Source organism: Peromyscus maniculatus, chromosome 23, assembly GCF_049852395.1.
Source record: "Peromyscus maniculatus bairdii isolate BWxNUB_F1_BW_parent chromosome 23, HU_Pman_BW_mat_3.1, whole genome shotgun sequence".
Lineage (NCBI taxonomy): Eukaryota > Metazoa > Chordata > Mammalia > Rodentia > Cricetidae > Peromyscus > Peromyscus maniculatus.
This window is the reverse complement of record NC_134874.1, coordinates 29,540,506-29,565,383: the sequence shown is the minus strand read 5'-3', so window position 1 is coordinate 29,565,383 and position 24,878 is coordinate 29,540,506. Positions and strand designations below refer to the sequence as shown.

The 24,878-nt window shown below is 48.4% G+C and overlaps 2 protein-coding genes across 4 annotated transcripts in view; both read left to right on the top strand.

The window, feature by feature from the left end:
* The first annotated feature begins 1,994 nt into the window (after positions 1–1,994).
* The window catches only part of LOC102920158 (paired immunoglobulin-like type 2 receptor alpha), a 34,120-nt gene continuing 11,236 nt past the window's right edge, over positions 1,995–24,878 (top strand). Inside the window, exon 1 of one of the 3 annotated variants that reach the window (XM_076560274.1) lies at positions 1,995–2,511. In XM_076560274.1, the coding sequence (XP_076416389.1) occupies positions 2,424–2,511 (88 nt within the window). In that variant the 5' untranslated portion in view covers positions 1,995–2,423. Of the gene's footprint in view, positions 2,512–14,409; positions 24,731–24,878 lie in introns of those variants that run through there. The other 2 variants (XM_076560272.1, XM_076560273.1) reach the window with 2 other exon arrangements.
* LOC102919839 (paired immunoglobulin-like type 2 receptor alpha) lies at positions 2,699–8,941 on the top strand. Its single transcript, XM_076561285.1, has 3 exons — positions 2,699–2,706; positions 2,798–3,213; positions 6,503–8,941. The coding sequence occupies exons 1-3, from the start codon at positions 2,699–2,701 to the stop codon at positions 6,754–6,756; spliced, it is 678 nt and encodes a 225-aa protein (XP_076417400.1). The 3' UTR covers positions 6,757–8,941.

Sequence of the window (24,878 nt, the reverse complement as noted above, 5' to 3'; positions counted from 1 at the left end):
ACTTATTTATTCTGTGGGGGCAGGACACACACATGCTAATGTGTGCAGCTGCCAGGACCTAACACTGCAGTCCGACACACCCAGTCACTTGTGTACAGAAGCCCCACGTGTGCACACCACAGCCCCAGGCTGCTCTTCCACAGAAAGTGCCTGACCCCTGTGAAAGCATCATGGCTGCAGGGCCCAGTCACTGCTACTGCAAAAATGGAGTTGTCATTGCAGGAGACTGATTACAGCATCCTGGACAGAAATCATCCCACAGCAGAGTCCCTATGGGGGTTCCACTGAGTCCAGGACTTGAAACTAGAACAGAGCCCATGACTTGGGACTAAGGATCCAGCAGGTAGCAGCAGTGAGGCTGAGCACAGGGAGCAGCTGGGATCTCACAGAACCCACTAGGGCCTGTTGTGTAAAAATGCTGGGGTCAACACCTGACATGTGGCAGCCACATCAGGTCAGCCCTTCCTGCAGAGACACAGCAATCCAGTGACCTTTTTCACAGAACCCCAGAGAGTAAGGCAAGGACAAATGAAGCCTGGATGTGAGTGGTCAAGACCAGGAGAGCCCCCTCTAAGGCCTCCCTGAGGATAAAGACAGGGTTCATCTGGTAGAGAGCTTACGTGCATAGAACTCTGGGCGCTATCTCCAGGAGGAGATAAAGGGGCACAAAGGGGAACACATGTCCCCCAGTATTTGGGAGGGCAGATAGGAGGATCTGTAGGAGTTCAAGGTTATCTTTGGCTACATAAGAAGTTCAAGGCCAAGCCTGAGATATATGAGAAGATATTAAATAACAGGGGCGGGGGAATATGGTAGGTACAATAGACCCATTCCCTCTCCTTACTAACCATTTGAAACAAACTCATCCCAAAGACTCTGGGCATCTGTGTCTCCAAGAGCAGCATGGATGGATATAGAAGTGTGTCCATGTGCTGCTGGGAGTGAGGGCATGAGTGTTTGTGCCTGGCTCAGGTCAAGAGATCAGAGGACCATGGGGACTGTGGGGACTGTGAGGAAGGCAGAGACAGCAGATGTGACAGAGGCAGCTGCACAGACACCTGCAGGGAAGCATGGAGAGGCGATCAATGCAGGAATCTAAGGAAATGGGAAGTCAGCTCTGCACATGTCACTCAGAGAGAATGATGCCACTTCCTCTGGTACAAACTTGTCTTCCGTGGAACTGATGGAACCGAGAAATGAGGAAGAGTAGGATGACCCTCCTACAGAACCAGCCCTGAGGTCACCAGAGCCTCTACACCCACCCTCCACCCCTCCACCCTAGTCACTGGGCAGTGTGTCCACTGTCAGAGATGTCCCAGGCAACATGTCATGAGTGACACATTACTGCTGTGAGTCTTTTTTCCACTTCATCCAATGAAGGTTCTAGAGCAGCCACATCTAGACGGAGTCACTCAAATGCTTTGTGAGGACAGTCTCCTAGGAACCCAGAAGCAGATCCCTGGCCTTTGAGGGGAGTTCAGAGGCTGCACGGAGCAGGCAGGCTGAAGTCTGTGTGGAGTGGAGGACTACAAGTCTTTGATGGGATGAAGTCCAGTCAACCTGCCATGTGGTAGTCATGTGACATGTGCCAGGGTTTCTCTGACCCTTCGCATCCTCTTCTGAGGTGTGTGAAGGTTGGTAGGATGTAGAAAGTCTCCTTCAGAAACTGGAGCAGTTTTGGAGTCACTGTCTAGGGGAGGGAGACGATCACCCAGGAAGCCCAGTGTAGTTACAGACTCGGCAGCAGTGAGCAGGCCAGGGTGAGAGTGTCCACTGGGCCTTGGTTCTGCCGGGTGCTGTGAAGAGTCCCTGAAGGACAAGAAGAGGACAAAGAGCAGATGGTGGTGGGCACACCAAGCTAGGGCTGGGGACTGAATGTGTTTCCTCATCACCTCCATCCTCATTGTGTCTGACGAGACAAGAAAATGACCACTTCTGTGCCTGATGTTATTAGTCAGACACACATACTGACAGACAGACAGTCAAACAACCAGTATGGTGGGAGACACAATGAGAAACAGAGGAGGAGGAACACAGGAGTAGAGGAAATGTGGAGGTGAGGAACCAGTGATTACAGACCACATGGGAAATGGACGAGACTGGATAAGACAGGAGGTCAAGATGGAAGAGAGGATAGCCCAGCCTGGTGAGGTCAATTCCATATCTTCCTGTAAAAAATGGGGGCTGGGCTCAAGGGCACGGCCATCCTGTCAATGACCACAGGGCGGATCTTCTGCAGCATGGGAAAGAAGAAGGCAGAATCATGAAGGAAGCTGCTGGTCACAGGGAGGTGGAGATGGGGAGGTTCTTCCCGGGCTCAGTCCTCCACATGAGAAGGCCCTGGGATTGTGTGCCCCTTTACTCCTATTCTTCCTGACTCCTGAGCACCCCAGGGTCCCTGCACAGGGCTCCTCTCCTTCCTGATGTCTCTGCTGGTCTCACTTCCGGGAGGGAATCAGGCCATGACTTGGATCCTGCTTCTGCTGATGTCAGCTGCATGTCTGCAAGCTGGTGAGTGGTGGGGACCTTGTTAGCAGGGACTCTGCCCTAACCACAGGAGGGGCCAGTGGGGCTGGGAAGAGCAGGCTGTCATGTGGACAGGGGTCTGCTGGAGGAGCCAGAGAGAGAGAGACTGTCCTGAGAGATAGCTCATCCTCAGAGTGGGTACACCCAACCCTTCCTTGTCTGTCCTGTCCATATGGGACAGTGGGACAAAGAGACAGTCCTGCCCTGTGTCCCACCCCTGCCTTTGGGTGAAGGCTCTGGAAGGTCTGGGCTGTCCTTTCCATCCCTGCAGCGGCTTCAAATGCTTTCTGTACTTCCCAGGTAACTCTGCAGGATCTAACAGAGTAAATGCCTTTGGGGTCAACCAACCAGCACATCTCTCTGGTGTCCAGGGCAGCTCCATCGAGATCCCCTTCTCCTTCTACTTTCCCTGGGAGTTGGCAGAGGATCCACACATGAGGATTCTCTGGAAATGGGAGAAATTCCATGGGGAATTTATCTACAACTCCACGCCACCTTTCATACATAAACATTTCAAGAACAGGCTCATCCTGAACTGGACACAGCCTCAGACATCCGGAGTCCTCAGAATCCTGGACTTGGAGGAGAAGGACCAGACCGTGTACTTCTGCCGAGTTTCTCTGAACACAAGATATGGCGTGGAGGTGTGGCAGTCTAAGAAAGGAACCCACCTCACCATCACTCCTGGTGAGCACATCCCAAGTCAGGACCTGTGGTCCTGACTTCCTTGTACCATAGATGTCATTAGAGATCCTACACTTCTGGTCCTTCCCACAGACTCCTCTCGTGTGTTCTGTCCCCTCCCCAGAGCTCTGACAACTCCATCTTTCCTCTTCCCCACAACCATCCCCAAGCCTTAGCTGCTCTCTCTGAGCTGCCCCTCATTGCCCTCAGATCCACCCCACCCCCAGCCTCAGCTCTTCCCAGAGCCCAGTCTCCTGCTCCTTTCTCCAAACTGACTACTGCCCTGCCCACCCCACCCTCGTTGACACAAATCCACGTGGATCTGGCCTCTCCAGGACGGAGCAGCCTTCACCTGGTCCTGTGTCAGGGTCTCCATTAGATCTAGACTTTACACCATATCTCGTGCCTTCCACAGTAGGTGCCTTTTGGTCCCATGAACCCCTCCTCCTCTGGGTCCCCCCACTTCACCAGTCTCTGGACGCATCCCTCACCTCTCCCTGACCCAGTTTCTTTTTTCCCTCCCTCATCCCCTCTTTCCCTCCTTCCTCCCCATCCCCCACCTTCCCACACAGACCCTCATGTTCTCACCATGATCAAGTTCTCTGGTCACTTCTCCTCCTCCATGGCAGCTGTAACTGCAGCTTCCACACAGAGTGCACACAGACCCAGCCTAGTCACTGTGTGGACATTACCCCGGCCACCTGTCACCACTGTTGGGCACTCTCGTGGTCATTATACAGAGAGAGACATGGAGACATGAAGAATACAAGCCCTGCCCAAAGTATGCTGGTGAGGAACAGGCCCTGTAAGGGACCCTTTACCTCCAAACATTTCTCAACCAGTAGACACGTGGCCTCTGCTGGAGTTCACACTATTGCTTACCTCTCTTCTGTCTTGATTTTGTGGAGTGTGTATATATGGTGTAAACGTGTTTGTGTGTGTGTTTCTTTGTGTTTCTGTGTGTGTGTGTGTGTGTGTGTGTGTGTGTGTGTGTGTGTGTGTGTGTTTGCATGGGTTCACCTGTATGTGGGGGGTGTATTTCATTTTTTTTCTTTGGGAAGGCCACAGTGGATGGTCATTGGGATTCCTCCTCTGAGCCTGGAGCTCACTGTTTAGAGCTAGGCTGATGGGCTGTGAAGCCCATTGATCCTCTTGTCTCCATCTCCCACGGTGTTGTGGTTACAGGTGCTCACGTGGTCTGTCTTACAAATAAGGTGAATGACATCTGAGGAAGGAATGCCCAAGGTTAACCTCTGACACACACACACACACACACACACAAACACACACACAGAGATATACAAACACATACACACATTCATGTACCACTGCTGAAAATAAATTATAAAAGTAATAGTCAAATAATAATCAATTATCATTAATTTTATCACCAATTCTCAGCAGTACCAGTGATAAGTGCGTTTGTCCCTTCCAGGTTAGACCCACCTGCCTCTTCTGGCAAACCAGTCCTCATCTTAACCCCTGTGCTGGTTCAGGATAAACTCCACAGCCAGAATTGACAGGCACCTTACAGCTGCATTTCCTGTGTCTCTTACACGTTTTCCTAAATGGCTCCTGTTCTTCCAGCCTCTTCCTCAAATCCCAATGTCTCCAGCCTTGGAGATAATCTATTGGATGCTTGTAGAACAATCAATTTAAGGCAGCCATGCCTTCCTCTGCTTCAGGAAGACACACCATGTTTTTTTTGTTGTTCCCAAGGCCACATGCACACTAGACAAGGGCTCTGTCATTGACTTACACCTCACCTCCACTGTGAGTTCTTCATCAGTATTTTTTATCAGCATTTTTTAAATTAATTCATTAACTGAATATTCTTGCCTATTGTTTTTAAAATTATTAAATTAATGATAAAAAGACAATTTTCTTTTTTTTTTCATTTCTTTAAGACAGAGTCTCATGTGGCCATCTTGGTCTCAAATTGCTATACAACCTAAGATGGCCTTGAACTCTTTCCCAAGAGCTTCGACCAAAATGGTGTTTCACCACTCCTGTGTCCACTGCTTGAGATGGACTCAGGGCTTCATGCACCCTAGGCAAGCACTCCACCACTGAGCTGCATCCACAAACCTCAAAAGAAATGTTTCAAAAAAAAGAAAGAAAGAAGGAAAGAAAGAAAGAAAGAAATAAAGAAGGAAAGAAAGAAAGAAAGAAAGAAAGAAAGAAAGAAAGAAAGAAAGAAAGAAAGAAAGAAAGAAAGAAAGAAAGAAAGAAAGAAAGGTTTTCTCTGAGCAAAATATCCTCATTTAGGGCAAAGATATCCCACCTGGAGAAATATTTGCAACAAGTATTGAAAAGAATCCTGTGGTTGACTTATTAATTCTCTTTCCATAATTTCATTTTTGTAGCCAAATTTAATAGTACTCTTCTTTGCATGTTTTCTCTTTCATGTCTAAGCAAAGAGACCCCTAGTGATAGATTTCTCTCTGTGTCTCTCTTTCCCTCTCTCTAGCTCTCTGTCTCTCTGTCTCTCTGTCTCTCTTCTTATGTTTCCTTTGAAGGATCTTCCTCTGGGCTGAACTCACAAAGTAGCCTAGGACAGTTGGCAGTGTGTCCCAGTGACCTGCCTATTTTCCCCTTGAAGTGCTGGGATTACAAGTGCATGGCAACACACACAGGTCTCTGGGGATGCTGGGAAGAGGAAGTGTTGGATCAGGAGTCCTCAGGCAGATACAGAGGAGACATGATGAGACTGCCCTACTGAGAAAAGGTACCAAGTTAAATATAGATAAAAAAAATTATGGGTTAATTTAAGTGTAAGAGCCAGTTAGTAATAAGCCAGAGCTACCAGCAGAACATTTATATATAGTTATATTAATATAATATAATATAATATAATATAATATAATATAATATAATATATATTAATTATATAAGTCTCTGGGTGGTAATTTGGGAAGCAGCTGCCAGGTATTTAGGAACTGTTGAAGAAACAGAAATTTCCACTTACACAAACCAAAGCCCCAGGATGTTCTGCACAGGAAGTGCCCAAACCCTGTGAGAGCAAGGTACAGTCACTGCTATTGGGGAAATGGAGTTGGTACTGCAGGTGACATATTGCAGCATCCAGGACAGAAATCATCCCTCAGCAGATCACTATGGGTATTCAAAAGAGGACTTGAAAATAGAACAGAGTGCATTACCTGGGACTCAGGGGCCAGCAGGTTTCTATTGCTGTGAAAAATTCTATGACCAAGAACTTAGAGAGGAAAAGGTTTATTTGGCTTACACTTCCCAATCACGTTCAATGCTGACTTCCTTTGTCTCCTCCCAGCCCCCAGGACCACCTCTCCAAGCCCCACCTCTGCAACTTCTGCACTCACCAGAACTGAACTCACCAGAACTGCACTCACAGCCACAGAAGGGAAGAAGAGCGGGAAGAATCAGATCCTGGGTCTGGGAACCAGAGTTGGGTTGGCAGTGGCTGCTGCTGTACTCCTGGCTGGGGTTTTGGGATTGATAGTGTTCCTCGGGTGGAGGAGAAGGAAAGGTAAGTGGTCCAAGACTGTACCCCATCAGACTTCCTGAGTGTTTCCGAGAACAGTCCACACCAGAGTCCTCAAAGGGGATTGACACCAGCCCAGATGCCAGGGTAAGGGCATGGCTGAGTCAGGAAAGTGCTTGAGTCCTGGATGTTGTCCTATAACACACCCACACCATGGTGTGTGCACACTCACACACATGGTGCATAAAAACATCTAATACAATTAAAAAATGAAAACACTGACAGCCAGTGGTGATCCAAACCTCAGTAAGTGCACCTGGGAGGTGGAGGCAGGAGGATCTTGAGTTCAAGACTAGCCTGGATTATATGAGAATTAATCTCAACCCTCCTCCTTCCACGAAATAGCCGGAAAAGGGCTGGGAGTCATGTAGAGGACACTCTTTGGCCTTCTAGGAAAGGGAAACCATTTCAGAAACTCTTGAGCAGTGCGGTGCTGGTGGGGGAGGCAGGAAATGACCAGAGGGAACCTAGTAAATCAGGTCCCCAAGTCTCTGATACCAGAGGAAAAATGCAGTGACCACCACAGCGTCCTGGTGTAATGACATCAGTGTGTGTGAAAATCTCAGATGGGAATGCAAGAGGGTCACTGAGACAGATTACCGGGGAGGAAGGAGTTTACTGAAGGTTATCGATGCTATGGACAGACAGGAATGTAGATATCAACATGGCAGGGCACTCTAAGGAGATTTCAGGCTCCACCAACATGGCAGGGACTCCAAAGCGGGAACGGGGGTTCTTTTTATATCCTTCTGGGGATAGGGGTGGTTTCATTGCACAAGCTGAACCAGAAAGGAAAGGGAACAGGATGTGTGGTCACTAATACTGTCATTGACTAAAATCACTGCCCAGGTGAGAACCCCTGGACCTGGATGGAAGCAGGTCAGCTGGAGAGAACAGTGTCTGGACAGCAGTGTCTCTGTGAGAGGTGAAGGGCGGTGCTGTGCCCTGAGCAGCAGCTGGATTCTGACATCACAGTCTTAGGGTGCAGAGGACAGACTGGAGGGGACCAGGCTGTGTCACTTTGCCACAGTGGAGCTGCACATGGGGATGAATGGCCAGAACCAGGAAAATGTCAAGGAAAAACCTTTCAGATTTTGTGATTATCCTGGTGTGGTAGTGCATGTCTGTAACTCCAATGTGTGGAAGGGGCAGGCAGGACGATCAGTAGTTCAAAGTCATCCTTGGGTGTGGAAGACCCCAAACAAACACTCAGTGATTAGATGAATGACACGGGGACCAGAGAACAGGAACAAGTCTAAGTGTGTTGAGAAACACTCTGGTGAAACAACCAAGCCATATAGGGACAGAAAGAGGAAGTCTGTTTGAGAGTGTGTAATAGCGGTTACTTTTCCACTGTGGTGATAAAACATGATCAAAAGTAACTTGTGGAAGGAAGAATTGGATTAGGCTTGCGGTCCAGAAGGAAGGTTAATAGTGGAGGGGCAGCTGAAGCAGGATACTGAGAAGTCACATCTGCAACACATGCAGAGAACCAGGGAGAAAATTGGAAGTGAGGTGCAGCAATATATTCTTAAAATGCACCTCCAGTAACACATAACTTCCAGAAGACTGTACCTTCTAAATGGTCCATACCCTTCGCAATATGACCAAGGGTTCAAATACATGAGCCTGTTATGAAGATTTTTCATTCAAATCTAACCCTAACTAAACCCCAACAATTAAAAAGTGAAAACAACTTAATTGTTCCGGTTAGTTAGGAGTGGGCTAACCAGCTGAGTTGGTGATCTATTAGACGTGCCTGTGTGGATCTCACAGAGCTGTCAAAAAACAAACAAATAAAGTGTATTTATAAGTCAAAAGAAAAAAACATAGAGAGATGGTTCAGGAGTTAAGAGCACTTGCTGCCCTGGCAGAGGACCCCAGTTCAGTTCCCAGCACCCAGATGGAGCAGCTCACAACCTCCTGTAAGTCTAGCTTCAGGCACCCAGGGCTCTCTTCTGGCCTCCTTGGACATATGGGAACAGGATGGCATACACAATCATGTACACATATATAACACACAAATGAAAATAAATCTCTAAAACTAAAATTATAATCTAAAAACACATAGGGAAGGCCGGGCAGAAGTGGCACACGCCTTTAATCCAGGCACACAGGAGGCAGAGCCAGGTGGATCTCTGTGAGTTCGAGGCCAGCCTGGACTACAGAGCAAGCTCCAGGACACACAAAGAAAAAAAAAAAAACTACACGGAGAAACTCTGTCTCAGGGCGGGGGCGTGGGGGAGTGGGTGGCGGGGTGCAGTGAAAAAGCCTAAACTAAAGCACCAAATGACTTGTTCTCCCAAACCCAGTGGCTGACATAGTTGAAAGAAAGAGGAAGCGGGTGAGTAGGACTCATCTCATCCTTAAAATGGAAAAATTAGTTCAGATGTCTGTATTAGGAGGCTGGAGAGATGGATTATTTGTTAAGAGCACTGGCTGCTCTTGCAGAGGACCAGGGTTTGATTCCAGCACCCAGACAATGGCTCCCAATAACCTGTAACTGCTGTTCCAGGGGATCTGGTGCCCTCTTCTGACTGCCACAGGGACCAGACACATGTGTGGCAAACAGAAATACCAGCAGGCAAACAGTCATACAATAATAATGAATTAAGGATTTTTTAAAAAAGAAGTCTGTACTACAAAAATAATCAGTAAATTCAATATAATTCTTATCTAAAGTATAATGGGAGTTTTGAAAAATAATTCATCTTCTCAAATTCACATGCATTCTCAAAAACAAAATGAAATGAAATAACAAAAATGGCCAATAATGGAGCACTCACCCTGTCTGATCCCAGAGTTTATCAAAGTTACAACAGGAGGCTGGAGGGATGGCTCCGCAGTTAAGAGCACTGGCTGCTCTGGCAGAGAACCTGAGTTCTGCTCCAGCACCCACATCAGGCAGTTTACAACCTCCTGTAACTATGGCTCCAGGCATATCGATCGGAAGCCCTCTCCTGAATCCCACAGGCCTCTGCTCTCATGGCATCCACACCAAAAGAGGTGCAGATAATTTTAAATTTCTTAAAGCAAAGCAAAACAAAACAACATCAACTAAAAACTTTTATAGCTGCAGTAGCAAAATAAATATAAATAAATAAATGAACAATAGATTTTTTTTTAAGCTACAGGAGCCCTCAGAGGGTAAAAGGAGTCAGGGTGGAAGCCTGGGAGCCACATGGTGAAAAAATTAACTCCTGCAAGTTGTCTTCTGACTTCTATAAAAACTGTGGCACACTCCCGACCATATAACAAATAAGTGACAATTTAAAAAAAAAAAAACTACAGTCATTAAAACAGCATAATATGGACCAAGACAAATAGACGAGTAGAGTAAAATATAATCCAGAAAAAGACAGTCTCTATGGGCACAAAAAGGAAGGCTGGTGAATGCAGAGTAGATGAGGCAGGTGTGGAGTGAGGGAACTCAAGGTTGGTGAAGGAAGCAGAGGAGACAGGGGTGGACATGGACCTAGCAGAGATCTGGGGAGGTTGCTGTGTAGGACACAGCCCAGCAGAGGGAGCTCAGGCTCCACTCTGACTGCCTGGGGCAGGTTCTCTGCTCCCCTGTTCTCTGAAGGTGGTCTGCACACAAAGGACAGCTGAGAGGGATGGTGGAAGATCAGCACTGATGTCACACTGACACTGTTTCTTCCCCACAGGACAGAGGACTAAAGCCAAAACCCCAGCCAGGTGAGCGCCATCCGGGTCCTCTACAAGAGCAGCCAGCGCTCTTAACCACTGAGACATCTCTCCAGCCCCTTCAAATAACATTAAAAAAGAGAACCACACAAGGGCTCTTCACATCTCCCTAACCACTGACTCTTCCTGTCTGCTCCCTCCCATTCGCCTATGACATCTCCCTCCTCAGGGCACCAGATTCACACACTGACAAGGAGTGCAGAGGGTCTCAGGAGTCTCCTTCCCAGAACAACACCCACTTTAGGACTCATTCTTCCTCCCTCTCTCCATCCATTTCCTGGGCTGCCCTCTCTGTCTCTGTTTCCTCTCAGCCTTGAACATCTGCCTGGATTCAACAGCTCTCCCATCCTTCTCTTTCTTCTCTCTGTCTTTGTCTATGGTCAGTGAACCCCGCTGTCCCAGAATCCTTTGTTCCAGATCTTCCACATCTCTTACCCTCTTCTCTTCACCCCCAACCTCTCCACCCTTCTCTCCTGCCTCTTCTTTTCCTACTGTACATGGCCTGCTCTGACCCTTCCTTCTCCAACACCTTTTTTCTGAGAAACAGTCTCATTTAGTCCAGTATCACCTCAAACTCACTCTGTAGCCATTGATGACCTTGAACTTCTGATCTTTTGTCTCCACCTCCCACCTGTTGGAAGGACAGGCATCGAACCACACCCGGTTTATGAGGTGCTGGGATGGAACCCAGGGCCTTGTGCATAAAACTCAATCATCCACTAGCCACACTGCATCCCAGCTTCCTCCATCTCTCCTCTCCCTGTGGCTTCTTAGGCCAGATACCCTTCCTCCAGTCCCATCTCAGGTCCTTTCTTACCGAACCCAGCCTGAGCACCTACCAGGAGATCTGAAACTTTCTTGTCTTCTAGTTTTCAAGGTAGTGAGAGAGAATAGACTCGGTTCTTCCTATTTCTAGTCTCTTTTCCCACCCAGGGCAAGCCCATTTCCTAGAATGACTCCCCTTCAGCTAGTGCTGAGAGACCTCGGCCAGGCCACCTTCCCAATCGTCTTTCATTCTCTTCCAGAGAAGGTCTAATTCTGAGGGCCAAACACCGTGATATCATCATGAGTCACTGTGGATGGCAGTGACCATTCAGAATGAACCAGCTCCTGGTGTGTGTGTGTGTGGTTGTGTGTGTGTGTGTGTGTGTGTGTGTGTGTGTCTGTGTCTGTGTCTGTGTCTGTATTTGTGTGTTCTCCAGTGTCATCCACTCTTTTAAATAATTATTTTATTACATTTTATCTGTTGTGTGCATGTGTGTGAGTATGACTTGACATGGCCCACAAGTGGAGGACACAGGACAACCTCTTAGAGCTTTCTCTTTCGTTCCACCTTGTGGATCCTTGGGATGACCCTCAGGTTGTCAGTCTTGATGGTCTGGCCTTACCCACAAAGTCATTTCACCTTGGGTTTTGGATTTTTGTTATTATTGTTGTTATTATTGTTTGGCTTTGTTTGGTTTGGTTTGGTTCAGAAAAGGTCTCTCACTGGTCTGGAACTCACAAGTTGGCCCAGGTTGGTTGGTCAGTGAACATCAGTGTCCCCCTGTCTCCACCTCCTGAGCACTGAGATTACAAGCATGCACCACCATGCCCAGTTCTGTGTGTGTTGTTATGTTCCTGTGTGTGTGCATGTGCAGGTGCACATCCACATGTGCCCAGTGTGTTGAAGCCAGAGATCAATGGTGTGTCTCTCAGTTGTTCTCCATTCTGTTTTGTATTCCTGCATGTTTGGTGTGTGTGTGTGTGTGTGTGTGTGTGTGTGTGTGTGTGTGTGTGTATGCACCTGTATTGCATGTGGAGACCAGAGGTCTATGTAGTGACTCCCCCCCTTTCTCCCGCCTTTATTCAATATTTATTTTGAGGCAGGGTCTCTCACTAACCTGAGTTCATCAGTTGGGCCAGGCTGCCCAGACAATGAGCTTCAGGGATCCTCCTCTCTCCATCCCCATTCTACAGGCATATCATGTCCAGATTTTTCACATGGGTCCTTAGGGATCTAAATTGGGGTCTTTGTGTTTGTGAAGTGGGCACTTTGCCAGCTGAACCGTCCCTCCAGCCCTCCACTCTATCTTTTGAGACAGGGTCTGTCCCTGAATCTAGAGCTCTTCTGTTAGTCCAGGCCAGTGAACTCCAGGGATGTATCTGCCTGTCTCTGCTTCTCCAGCATCCAGCATCCTGTGGGTCCTGGGTCTGCAATCAGGACTTCCTGTTTATGTGACACTTACTTTCCTAACTGAGCCATCTCTGCAGCCCAGCACCTGATGTCTTAACCCTTTCCTGTCCAGATTCTGATATGTTGTCCATTGTTCCTGTGCAGGGACCTCATTGAAAACACTGACAATGTTGAACCTGAAGGTAAATTCTGCCAGCTTCCTGTTTCCCCACCTCGCTGCTGTCTTCTCCCAAGACCCCACACTTACATGAGCATCCCTCTGTATTTTCTCCCTTCCCTCCTTCACCCTGTCCCTCCCATGTAACCAAGGTCCTCACCTCACTGTTGGAACTCCCAGCCATCTGTCTCCCTCCCTGTCACAGTTTGACTTCAGCACTCTGTGTTCCTTTTTCTCTAGGTCAATATATGGACCTCAAAGTGAACCCCAAGGTAAGCCACTCAGACTCAGGCCTGAGGGAAGTTAAAGGGATGTTGAAGAAGGAGGCAGAAGGGTGGAGGCTGCAGGTGTGGGCAGGACACTCTGGCTGCAGCTGCTGCAGGTGTGGCAGGACACTCAGCCTGCAGCTGCTGCAGGTGTGGACAGGACACTCAGGCTGCAGCTGCTGCAGGTGTGACAGGACACTCATGCTGCAGCTGCTGCAGGTGTGGGCAGGACACTCAGGCTGCAGCTGCTGCAGGTGTGACAGGACACTCAAGCGTCAGCTTCTGCATGTGTGGGCAGGACACTCAGGCTGCAGATGCTGCAGGTGTGACAGGACACTCGGGCTGCAGCTGCTGCAGGTGTGGGCAGGACACTCAGGCTGCAGCTGCTGCAGGTGTGGGCAGGACACTCAGGCTGTAGCTGCTGCAGGTGTGACAGGACACTCAGGCTGCAGCTGCTGCAGGTGTGGGCAGGACACTCAGGCTGCAACTGCTGCAGGTGTGGAGGACACTCAGGATGCAGCTACTGCAGATGTGGGCAGGACACTCATGCTGCATCTGCTGCAGATGTGGGCAGGACACTCATGCTGCATCTGCTGCAGGTGTGACAGGACACTCAGGCTGCAGCTGCTGCTTTATGGTGGCCACAGCTGCACTGCTGCCATCCAACCTGTTGTCCCCGCAGGATAACAACATCGTGTATGCCTCCATTGCCCACTCAAGCCCAGCCTCCCCAGGAACACCACCCTGCCAGCCCGTCCATGGGAACCCCCAGGAAGAGACTGTGTACTCAATCGTAAAGACCAAATGAGTGGGTCTGGGTGACGATCTCAGAGTCGCCTGTGTTTCTAGTGGGAAGACTCCCAGCTTCCACAGATACCCACAGCCAGAGACAACATCTCATGGGTCCCTGATACCCATGGCCAGAGACAGAAATCCACACATCAGGGCGTTTGAGCTCAGGGAAAATCAGAAATTCTCAGTTCTCTTTTTTAACTTCCTAAACCTTTCTCACAAAATAAAATAATCCACAGAATTTGCCTAAATGAATCTAATTAAGAGTCACATCCCCTCCTCTATCACTTTTTTCTGGTTGCCCAATTCAGGGGATGCCCCAAATGGTGGCAGCCAGTCTACACGATGTACACCCACATCTGGGAGGGTAATAACCACCACACAGTGACTGGTTCCCATGGACCACCACACTGAACATCAGCAACAAACTAGATAGATGGTGTGAGACAGGGAACTAAACACTGATGGTTACAATGCTTTCCTAAGGCCATCTTGCTCCCAGGAATTCAGGGAGTCAGGACTCACAGACTAGCTTTTCTGAAGGCCTGGGTCCTGCTGCTTTCCCCAGCCTCCTATACCTTCCAGAGAAGGCAGTTTGCCATAGCGACATGAAAGGAAGCAGAGCCTAAGCAGTGGACCCAGAGACCTGCTTTATTACCCATGGTGCACAGCTCTGACTTGAAGCCTGGAGCAGGTCACCAACCCCAACATTCAACATCTGCTCAGGATCACTGAGAGGCAGTCAGCAGTAGAAGGACCAGAGCACACTACTCCTCAAAGAGGCCCGCCAGGAACTCTTCTGAGCCATCCCTCTGCTGCGACTCCCCTCTCTCCTCTGCCTCTCCAGTGTCTTCCATGAGTTGTTCCAAGTCCAGGTCACTGGGACCATCATCTTTAGGGGGGAATCTTGGTATTAAAACAGAAATTAAAACCATGGTGAGTAAAAAACCTACAAATGAAAAGAATATGTCTAGAAAAAGCTGCAATAAAGGAGGAGAAAGATCTGTACCCTAAAAACAGAACAGTGCTGAGAAGTTACACAACAGCCAGGACATAGCTCAGTGGGTAAAGTGCTCACCCAGAAACACAGGACACGGGTTCCATCCCCGGGACCCACTTAAATGCTGGCCATGTTGGCAGACATGAGGACAGCTGAGATTGTAGGATCCCTGACGCTGACTGTGCTGCCAGCCTTGCCCAATCAGTGAGAAGCCAACAACAGACCCGTCTCAAAAACATAGATGAAAGCTCCTTCAGGACAGAACCCAAGGTCCTCCTGCCTGTGCAAGGCTTTCCTGAGGGAAACATCACTCTAGATCCCTTGCATCCCTCTCATAACAAATTTCTTCAAGCATCCTCTCAACCATCCATACATGTGTGCACACATGCCAATGTACATACTGATGAAAAATAAATTTTAAAAGGAGGGAAATATTAAAATATGTAAGGATATTAGCATAAGGGAAAATTTTATACATTAAGTCCTTACAATGCAAAACACTCTAAAAAGTCAATGCAATCTGAATTCAAATCCCAACTGAATTTTATAAAAATAAATGAATTGTCTTCTAAAATTAACAAGGATTCTAAGAAACAAACATGGGGACACAGTAGAGGACACCCTCAACCCAGCATTGGGAATTACAGAGAGTAGAATCGAGAGTTCAAGGTCATCTGCAGATACATAGCAAACTGCAGGTCAACCTGGGCTCCTGGAGTCTTTGTGCTCACACAACACAAGAGCCAAGTGTGGACTGTGTTCAGATCATATTTAAATCCATGGTGACTAGAAGACTGCAGGACAGGAGCAGATATGAGCAGAGAGTGGAGTGTAATAGAGAGCCCAGAAATAAAGTTTGAAGATGTATCCCTGGTCTTCAGAAGGGCCCAGCCCTCCAATAGGTAAGAGAAGCATCTGAAGGCTGGGGAGCAGCAGCCTGAGAGGCAGCAGAAGTCTGACTGGGATTCAAACCCTGAGGCTGCACTCACAGGGAAAGCCTGAGAGCCAAAGGGAGACAAAAGGGAGGCGTGGTGAGTGCAGAGCAGGGAAAGCAGGGAGGAGACATGGGTTCAAGACAGGGGAAGGAAGCAGAGGGAGAAGGACATGGACAAGGGGCAAAGGACCAGGAGAGCTGTCCTCTGATTGGCTGTGCTGTGCAGAAGGACAGCTGAGGACTGTCCTCAGGTCCTGGTGACTCTCAGAGCTGTCCCTGAATGTCTGCTACAGAACTGTTTGCTGCCCTGGCCCCCTGATGTTGTCTGAACACAGAGAAGAGCTGAGAGGCAGATGGAGGGTCAGCATGGCTGCCACACTGACACTGTTTCTTCTCCTACAGGCCAGCAGACTAAAGATGAATCCCAGCCATGGAGAGCCTGTCATCCCAAGGAGCAGCTGAGGGGCTGTGTGGTGATTTGAAAAAGAATGACCCCCATAGGCTCAAGGATTGGTATGTTTTGTCACAAAGCAGTGGTGCATAGGATGTGTGGCCTTGGTAGAGTAGGTGTGGCCTTTTTGGAGGGATTGAGTCAGTGAGGGTGGACTTTCACACTTCAAATCCTCCAGCCAGGACCAGTGTCTCCCTCTCTCTTCCTGCAGTCTGCTCTCTGAATGTAGAATGCTCAGCTACCTCTCCAGCACCATGCCTGCATATGTACCACCAACCTTCCTACCTTGGGGATAATCAACTAACCTATTGAAACTGTAAGCCAACCCCAATTAAATGTTTTCCTTTATAAGAGTTGCCGTGGTCATGGTGTCTCTTCACAGCAACGAAACTTTGGTTAAGACAGGCTGTTTGGGGAATTTTTTTATGAGAGGCATGCAAGGCATCTGGAGAGATAATTTCACCAGAAAAGCCTTGCACACAGGCTGGAGGACCTGAGTTTGATTGGGAGCACCCTCAGTATAAACTAGGGAGGTGATGGAAATTTGTAATCCCAGCCATGGACAAGCAAGAGACAGCCAGAGTCGTGGAGCTGTCTGTCAAGCTAGTCTAGCCTAACTGCTGAGTTCCAGAACAATGAGAGACCATGTCATAAAAAATAATGTGGATTCCTCAAGGGAATAAATCATGGTCATAACATTTTCCAAATTAATTTTAAAAACAAGTATTTAAAAATTACAAATCAATGGAGAAAAGTGGGGAGCAGATTGAAAGCTCAGTGTGAAAGGGTGTTGGCAGCCTAGCCCAATGATCTGCATTTGATTCTGGGAACCCAAATGGTGCAAGGAGAAAACTGACTCTGGAAAATGTTTCTCTCCTTCTAGAGACAAACATTGTCTGTCAGTCCCCAGCTAACAGACCTCCAGGGCCGTGAACTCTCACCAGGGAGGTCAGTTTACATCAAAGTGGGGATTGATGGCCACACATCCTGCATCTCACAACTTCCCTGTCTCCTGCCTGGGAATCAGGGAGCATGGGAGCAGTCTTGTGCTGGGACACATCCTGTCCTTGGATAGGTACAAGAAGAGAACCCCCACTTCGGCCATGTGGGCTCTGATGTCCTGTGTCTGTCTCTGGTCCTGAGAGCACAACGCTGCTGTTCCTGTCTGTCCCTGGAGCTATCAACCCTTTTTCTTTTTTAAGCACAAATTGCTAAACAGTCTTATTAATAAAAAATAAAAACCCAGAGCCAGTTATTGGGGTGAAAGCTGAAAGATCAGAGAATTAGAAGAAGCCAACCACTAGTTCTTACCTCTAGGAAATCCTCAGTCTCGGGACAGTGAGTTCCTGTTTCCTCACGCCTTATAAACCTTTCTCTGCCCAGCCATCTTACTTCCTGGAATTAAAGGCACATATGCTTCCCAAGCAAAGGCAGGAGATCTCAAGTGTTGGGATTAAAGGTGTGTTTCACCACACCTGGCTCTGTTCCCAGTGTTGTCTTGAATTCACAGAGATCCACCCAGATCTCCACACAAATCACTGTCTCCCAGTGACAGGATTAAGGATATGTGCCATTCATTACATTCTGACATCTATGTCTAATCTAGTGGCTGGCTCTGTCCTCTGATCCCCAGATAAAATTTATTGGGGTGCACAATATATCACCACACTTACTAATCATGTCTCATGGCATATCAACTTGATGAGTCTATTAAGAAACTGTCCCCAATTCCCATGAGACTAGAGAAGACAGGAGGGGTCCTGAAGAAGTCACCCGGAGTTCTTCTGGCTGAAGTGAAGTCTCCTGAGGCAGCTGTGAGATGTCTGCAGTGGTGTAACGGGATCCAAGCCTTCTGAGGCTGAACTCAGCAGCAGCCATTGTCACAGTGATCTTGGCAGCTGGGGTGGTGTCTCCTCTGAGCATCCCTGGGTGTTCACATGAGCAGGCTGCCAGGATGAGGGTCTGACCAGTCATCTATGGGATTGTCCATTCATCATCTCCTCCCTGCAGTCAGCTAAGCACAGGGAAGGAGCCTCAAAGCTGTTACTCCAGTGGTCATGTGACTTGACATGTCAGTTTCCATTGCTCAAAAGGAGAAAAAGCAAACGAGCCCACAGCAAAGAACTAACATTTAGGTCAAATCCCCTCAGGGTGAATGAACATTACTGTTGGAATGGGGAGCAGACATGGGTTCTAGCGTGACTACCAGTGTTTGCGATTTGTGTTCCCAGGCCTGAGCCAGTCAGTTAAAACAAGTACTAGAGGAATCCAGGCAAGGTGGCATATTCCTGTAATCCAATGATTGACTCTAGAGATAGTAAGACCATGAATTAGAGGCTGTCATTAGTACCTGCTTAGCTTGAGGTCAGCCTGGGCTACATGAGACTCTGTTTCAAAACTAAACAAACAGTAAGCTAACCATAAATCCAGAGTCAGCAAAGCCATGGAGGCTGGTTATCTGTTAGTTCACTTTGGTAGGAGACAGAGAACTTGAAGATATCACCAGTTTTTTCTTTAGATTCTCTCAAACAAATCATGTGACTATTTATAGTTTCATTTAAGCAATATACAGTGTTGAAGAGGAAATTGGGAGTTTCTCCATTTCTGTGACCTCAAACTCAGTGACAGGTAAGTTTCTGTCTCCGGCCTTAGCTCTCTGCAGAAGATGGGAGAATTCATGCAAAAGACTGAGCGGATTACCCAGCCCTGCTCACTCAGCCTTAAGACACTTTAGAGTCCCTTCTTGGGGCTCCCCTGGCAGGGGTGCAGGGAGGTGCTCATGCTGAGGTTGGCAGCACATGAGGAGATGAAGATGATGATGTCATCCTAGGGGAGAAAGAAGAGGTCAGATGGGGGCAGGGCAACTGTGCTAATGTAAAGTCTCAGGTGCAGCCTGAGTGTCCTGTCTACACCACCAGCCGCCATCCTTCCACCCTCTCTAGCATCTCCTCCACTCTCCTCAGGACCCAGAACTGGGCTAGTCTTGGGTTACATCTAGGGTCTGTATGTTATCACTGGAGGAAAGAAATCAAGGAGTGGGAGGGTTGGTGGTATGCCAGGAAGGGCAGACAGATGGACAGTTTTCCTCAATGAGGTTATCTGGCGTTTCAGGCCCACAGGGTCTGCACTGTGGGTTATTTGAGGGAAGTTTCTGGAACTGGATTTTTCACACATAAATAGGTGGGCCAATCCCGTTCTCTGCCACCACTGTTATGGGAAAACACAACTGGGTATAAAATCAGAGTTTGAATGCTGGGGTCACTGTCAGGAACTGGAGTCTGAAGAGTCACAGAGCCTGGCCGGGGAGACCATGTTTACTCAGGATGAGGACTGGGTAAACATGTGGTGACAAATCAGCTGTGAAAGGTGCCTTGCATGATTGTGTGTGTCTGTGTTCATGTGCATGTGTGTGCAAGTGAGTCTGTGCATGTGGAGGCCAGAGGACAGCCCCAGGCATTACTACTCAGGACACCATTCACCTTGAATTTTTGGTTCTTTTTTGTGGTTTTTGTTCTTTGGTTTGGATTTTGTTTTTTATTTTGATTGCTTTTGTTTTTTGAAACAGTAACTATATAGCTCTTGCAGGCCTGGAACTGTATATGTAGATCAGGATAGCCTGGAACTCAAAAAGATACATTTGCCTCTTGCTCTGCTTCTTCCACCGCCTCCCCAACCCCCCCCCCCCCCCGCCAAAAAAATAGAATTAAAGGAATGCATCCTTCTGTCCAGCCCACCCTGAGTTTAAATATTTAAAATTGCACTTCCTTCTTTATTCTGTGGGGGCAGGGCACACATGTGCTACAGTCTGAGCAGCAGCCAGGTTCTCACACTGCAGTCTGACACTCCCCATGGTCACATATGTGCAGAAGCACTGTGCACACCACAGCCCCAGGCTGCTCTTCCACAGAAAGTGCCTCTCCCCCCTGAAAGCATCATGGCTGCAGGGCACAGACGCTGTTATTAGGGGAATGGAGTTGGCATTGCAGGAGACGGATTACAGTCAACATGGCAGGGCGCTCTAAGGAGATTTCAGGCTCCACCAACATGGCAGGAACTCCAAAGAGGGAAGGGGAGTTCTTTTTATGTCCTTCTGAGGATAGGGGTGGTTTCACTGCACAAGCTGAACCAGGAAGGAGGCAGGAGAGGGAACAGGATGTGTGGTCACTAATACCGTCATTGACTAAAATCACTGCCCAGGTGAGAACCCCTGGACCTGGATGGAAGCAGGTCAGCTGGAGAGAACAGTGTCTGGACAGCAGTGTCTCTGTGAGAGGTGAAGGGCGGTGCTGTGCCCTGAGCAGCAGCTGGATTCTGACATCACAGCCTTAGGGTGCAGAGGACAGACTGGAGGGGACCAGGCTGTGTCACTTTGCCACAGTGGAGCTGCACATGGGGATGAATGGCCAGAACCAGGAAAATGTCAAGGAAAAACCTTTCAGACTTTGTGATTAGCCTGGTGTGGTAGTGCATGTCTGTAACTCCAGTGTGTGGAAGGGGCAGGCAGGAGGATCAGTAGTTCAAAGTCATCCTTGGGTGTGGAAGACCTCAAACAAACACTCAGTGATTAGATGGATGACATGGGGACCAGGGAACAGGAACAAGTGTAAGTGTGTTGAGAAACACTCCGGTGAAACAACCAAGCCATATAGGGACAGAAAGAGGAAGTCTGTTTGAGAGTGTGTAATGGCGGTTACTTTTCCACTGTGGTGATAAAACATCATAATCAAAAGTAACTTGAGGAAGGAAGAATTGGATTTGGCTTGTGGTCCAGAAGGAAGGTTAATAGTGGAGGGGCAGCTGAAGCAGGACACTGAGAAGTCACATCGGCAACACAAGCAGAAAACACCTTTCCAATATGACCAAGATTTCAAATAGGTGAGCCTATGCTGAAGATTATTCACTCAAACCTGCACAGCGGTGGGCTGACCAGGTGATTTGGGATTACAGTTGAAGTGCTCATGTGGATCTGACAGAGCTGTCCAAAAAACAAAGAACAACCAAGGAAAGTGTACTTAAGTCAAAAGAGAAAACACAGAGAGATGAGTCAGGAGTTAAGAATACTTGATGCTCTGGCAGAGAACCTGAGTTCTGCTCCCAGCACCCACATCAGGCAGTTTACAACCTCCTGTAACTCTGGCTGCAGGTCTGTCGGAAGTCCTCTCCTGAATCCCACAGGCATCTACTCTCATGTGCACATAAATTTAAAATTCTAAAAACAAAACATTAACAAAAAACTTTAAAACCTACAGTAGATAAATGAATAAATGAATAATAGACTTTTCTAAAGAATACCTTAGCCCTCAGAGAGTAAAAGGTGTCAGTGTCCAAGCCTGGGAGCCACATGGTGGAGGGAACTGATGGCCACAAGTTGCCCTCTGACCTCCATACAAACTGTGGCTCATCCTTCCACGTAATAAATAAGTGGGGGGAGGGGGGGAACCTATAGTCATGAAAACAGCATAGTATGCACCAAGACAAATAGACCAGTAGAGGGAAATATAATCCAGAAAGAGGTGGTCTCCAAAGTCACAAAAAGGAAGGCTGGTGAAGGCAGAGTAGATGAGTCAGGTGTGGAGTGAGGGAACTCAAGGTTGGTGAAGGAAGCAGAGGAGACAGGGGTGGACATGGACCTAGCAGAGATCTGGGGAGGTTGCTGTGTAGGACACAGCCCAGCAGAGGGAGCTCAGGCTCCTCTCTGACTGCCTGGGGCAGGTTCTCTGCTCCCCTGTCCTCTGAAGGTGGTCTGAACACAGAGGACAGCTGAGAGGGATGATGGAGGATCAGCACTGATGTCACACTGACACTGTTTCTTCCCCACAGGACAGAGGACTAAAGCCGAAATCCCAGCCAGGTGAGCGCCATCCAGGTCCTCTGCAAGAGCAGCCAGCGCTCTTAACCACTGAGCCATCTCTCCAGCCCCTTCAAATAACATTAAAAAGGAAAACCACACAAGGGCTCTTCACATCTCCCTAACCACTGACTCATCCTGTCTGCTCCCTCCTTGTCCTCTATGACCTCAGGCTCCTCAGGCACCAGATTCACACACTGACAAGGAGTGCAGAGGATCTCAGGAGTCTCCTTCCCAGAACAACACCCACGTTAGGACTCATTCTTCCTCCCTCTCTTCTTCCATTTCCTGGGTTGCCCTCTCTGTCTCTGTTTCCTCTCAGCCTTGAACATCCGCCTGGATTCAACAGCTCTCCCATCCTTCCCTTTCTTCTCTCTGTCTTTCTCTATGGTCAGTGAGCCCTGCTGCCCCAGAATCCTTTGTTCCAGATCTTCCACATTTCTTACCCTTTTCTCTCCACTTCCAACCTCTCCACCCTTCTCTCCTGCCTCTTCTTTTCCTACTGTACATGGCCTCCTCTGAACCTTCCTCCTCTATCGGGGACTATGGGGGTCCAGTCCCTCGATAGTACCCTCCCATGGTCCGGGAAGAATCTACAACCAGCTGATAATTAACCTTTGATGAATGAAATGAATCTATGTACACGAAACTCCTTAGTTCATACACTTTGTTATTCTGTGATAGTTCTCTCTCTGCACAGCTTCTATTCTGCTCTCATGTCTAGCTCCTTTCTTGCCTAATTTCTCTCTATGTTTATCTACTGTCCCCTCAAGGTTCTACCTGGATGATTCACACAGAAACAGGAAGAGTTGAGCCTGTTCTTGCCACCACTGTCATGGGAAAACACAGCTGGGTACAAAATCAGAGTCTGAATACTGGCGACACCATCAGGAACTGCAGTCTAAAGAATCACAAAGCCTGTCCTGGGAGGCTGTGTTTACTCAGGATGAATACTGGGTAAACGTGTGGTGGCAGATCAGCTGTGAAAGGTGTCTTTAGTATTTGTGTGTGTCTGTGTGCAAGTGAATGTATGCACTCATATAAGTAGAGACACTCCCCATGGTCACATGTATGTAAAAGCCTGATGTGTGCATACCAAAGCCCCAGGCTGCTTTCCCACACAAAGTGCCTCTCCCATGTGAAAGCATCCTGGCTGCAGGGTCCAGTCACTGCTGTTGGGGGTAACGGGGTTGGCACTGCAGGAGACTGATTACAGCATCCTGGACAGAAATCATCCCTCAGCAGGGTCCCTGTGCGGATTCAACAGAGTCCAGGACTTGAAACTAGAACAGATCCATGACTTGGGATTAAGGACCCAGCAGGTAGCAGCAGTGAAGAAGAGCTCAAGGGGCAGCTGGGATCATAAGTGAATGTTGCTGCTCTGAGTCTTTGCCCACTTCATCCAAAGAAGGTTCTAGAACAGCCACAGCTAAAGGGGGTCACTCAAGTGCTTTGTGGGAACAGCCTCCTGTGAACCCAGCAGCTGATCTCTGAACTTTGAGGAGAGTTCAGAGGCTGCAAGTAGCAGGCAGACTGAAGTCTGTGTGGAGTCCAGTCAACTGGCCATGTGGTAGTCATGTGACATGTGCCAGGGCTTCTCTGATCCTTGGCATCCTCTTCTGAGGTGTGTGAAGGTTGGTGGGATGTAGAAAGTCTCCTTCAGAAACTTGGAGTAACTTTGGAGTCACTGTCTAGGGGAGGGAGACTATCACCCAGGAAGCCCAGGGTAGTTACAGACTCGGCAGCAGTGAGCAGGCCAGGGCGAGAGTGTCCACTGGGCCTTGGTTCTGCTGGGTGCTGTGCAGAGTCCCTGAAGGACAAGAAGAGGACAAAGAGCAGATGATGGTGGGGACACCGAGCTAGGGCTGGGACTGAATGTGTTTCCTCATCACCTCCATCCTCATTGTGTCTGAAGTGAGCAGAAACTGACCACTTCTGTGCCTGAGATTACTAGACAGACAGGCAGACAGACAGACAGCATGATGGGAGACACAATAAAAAATAGATTGAGCTGTTGGCACACACCGTTAACCCCAGCACTCGGGAGGCAGAGGCAGGCAGATCTCTGTGAGTTCGAGGCCAGCCTGGTCTCTAAAGCGAGTTCTAGGAAAAGGCGCAAACCTACACAAAGACACCTTGTCTTGAAAAACAAAACAAAACAAACAAAAAAAATAGATTGAGGAGGAAAATGGCAGGAGAGGAAGATCTCTAGAGGTATTGTGAAAACAATAATTACAGGCCACATAGGAAATGGGGTAAGACTGGATAAGACAGAAGGTCAAAATGTAAGAGAGAAGAGCCAGGCATACAAAGGTCAATTCCACATCTTCCAGCTAAAAATATGGGCTGAGCTCAATGTCACAGCCACCCTGACAGTGACCACAGGGCGGATCTTCTGCAGCATGGGAAAGAAGAAGCCAGAATCATGAAGGAAGTTGCTGGTCACAAGGAGGTGGAGATGGGGAGGTCCTGCCCCACTCTGTCCTTCACATGAGAAGGTCCAGTGCATCTGGGTCATCTTATCATTATTCTCTTGACTCCTGGGCACCCCAGTGTCCCTGCACAGGGCTCCTCTCCTTCCTGCTGGCTCTGCTGGTCTCACTTCCGGGAGGGAATCAGGCCATGACTTGGATCCTGATTCTGCTGACAGCTGCTTGTCTGCAAGCTGGTGAGTGGTGGGGACCTTGTTAGCAGGGACTCTGCCTTAACCACAGGAGGGGCCAGTGGGGCTGGGAAGAGCAGGCTGTCATGTGGACAGGGGTCTGCTGGAGGATCCAGACAGTGCTGTGTGCCCCAAGAGAGAGCTCATCCTCAGA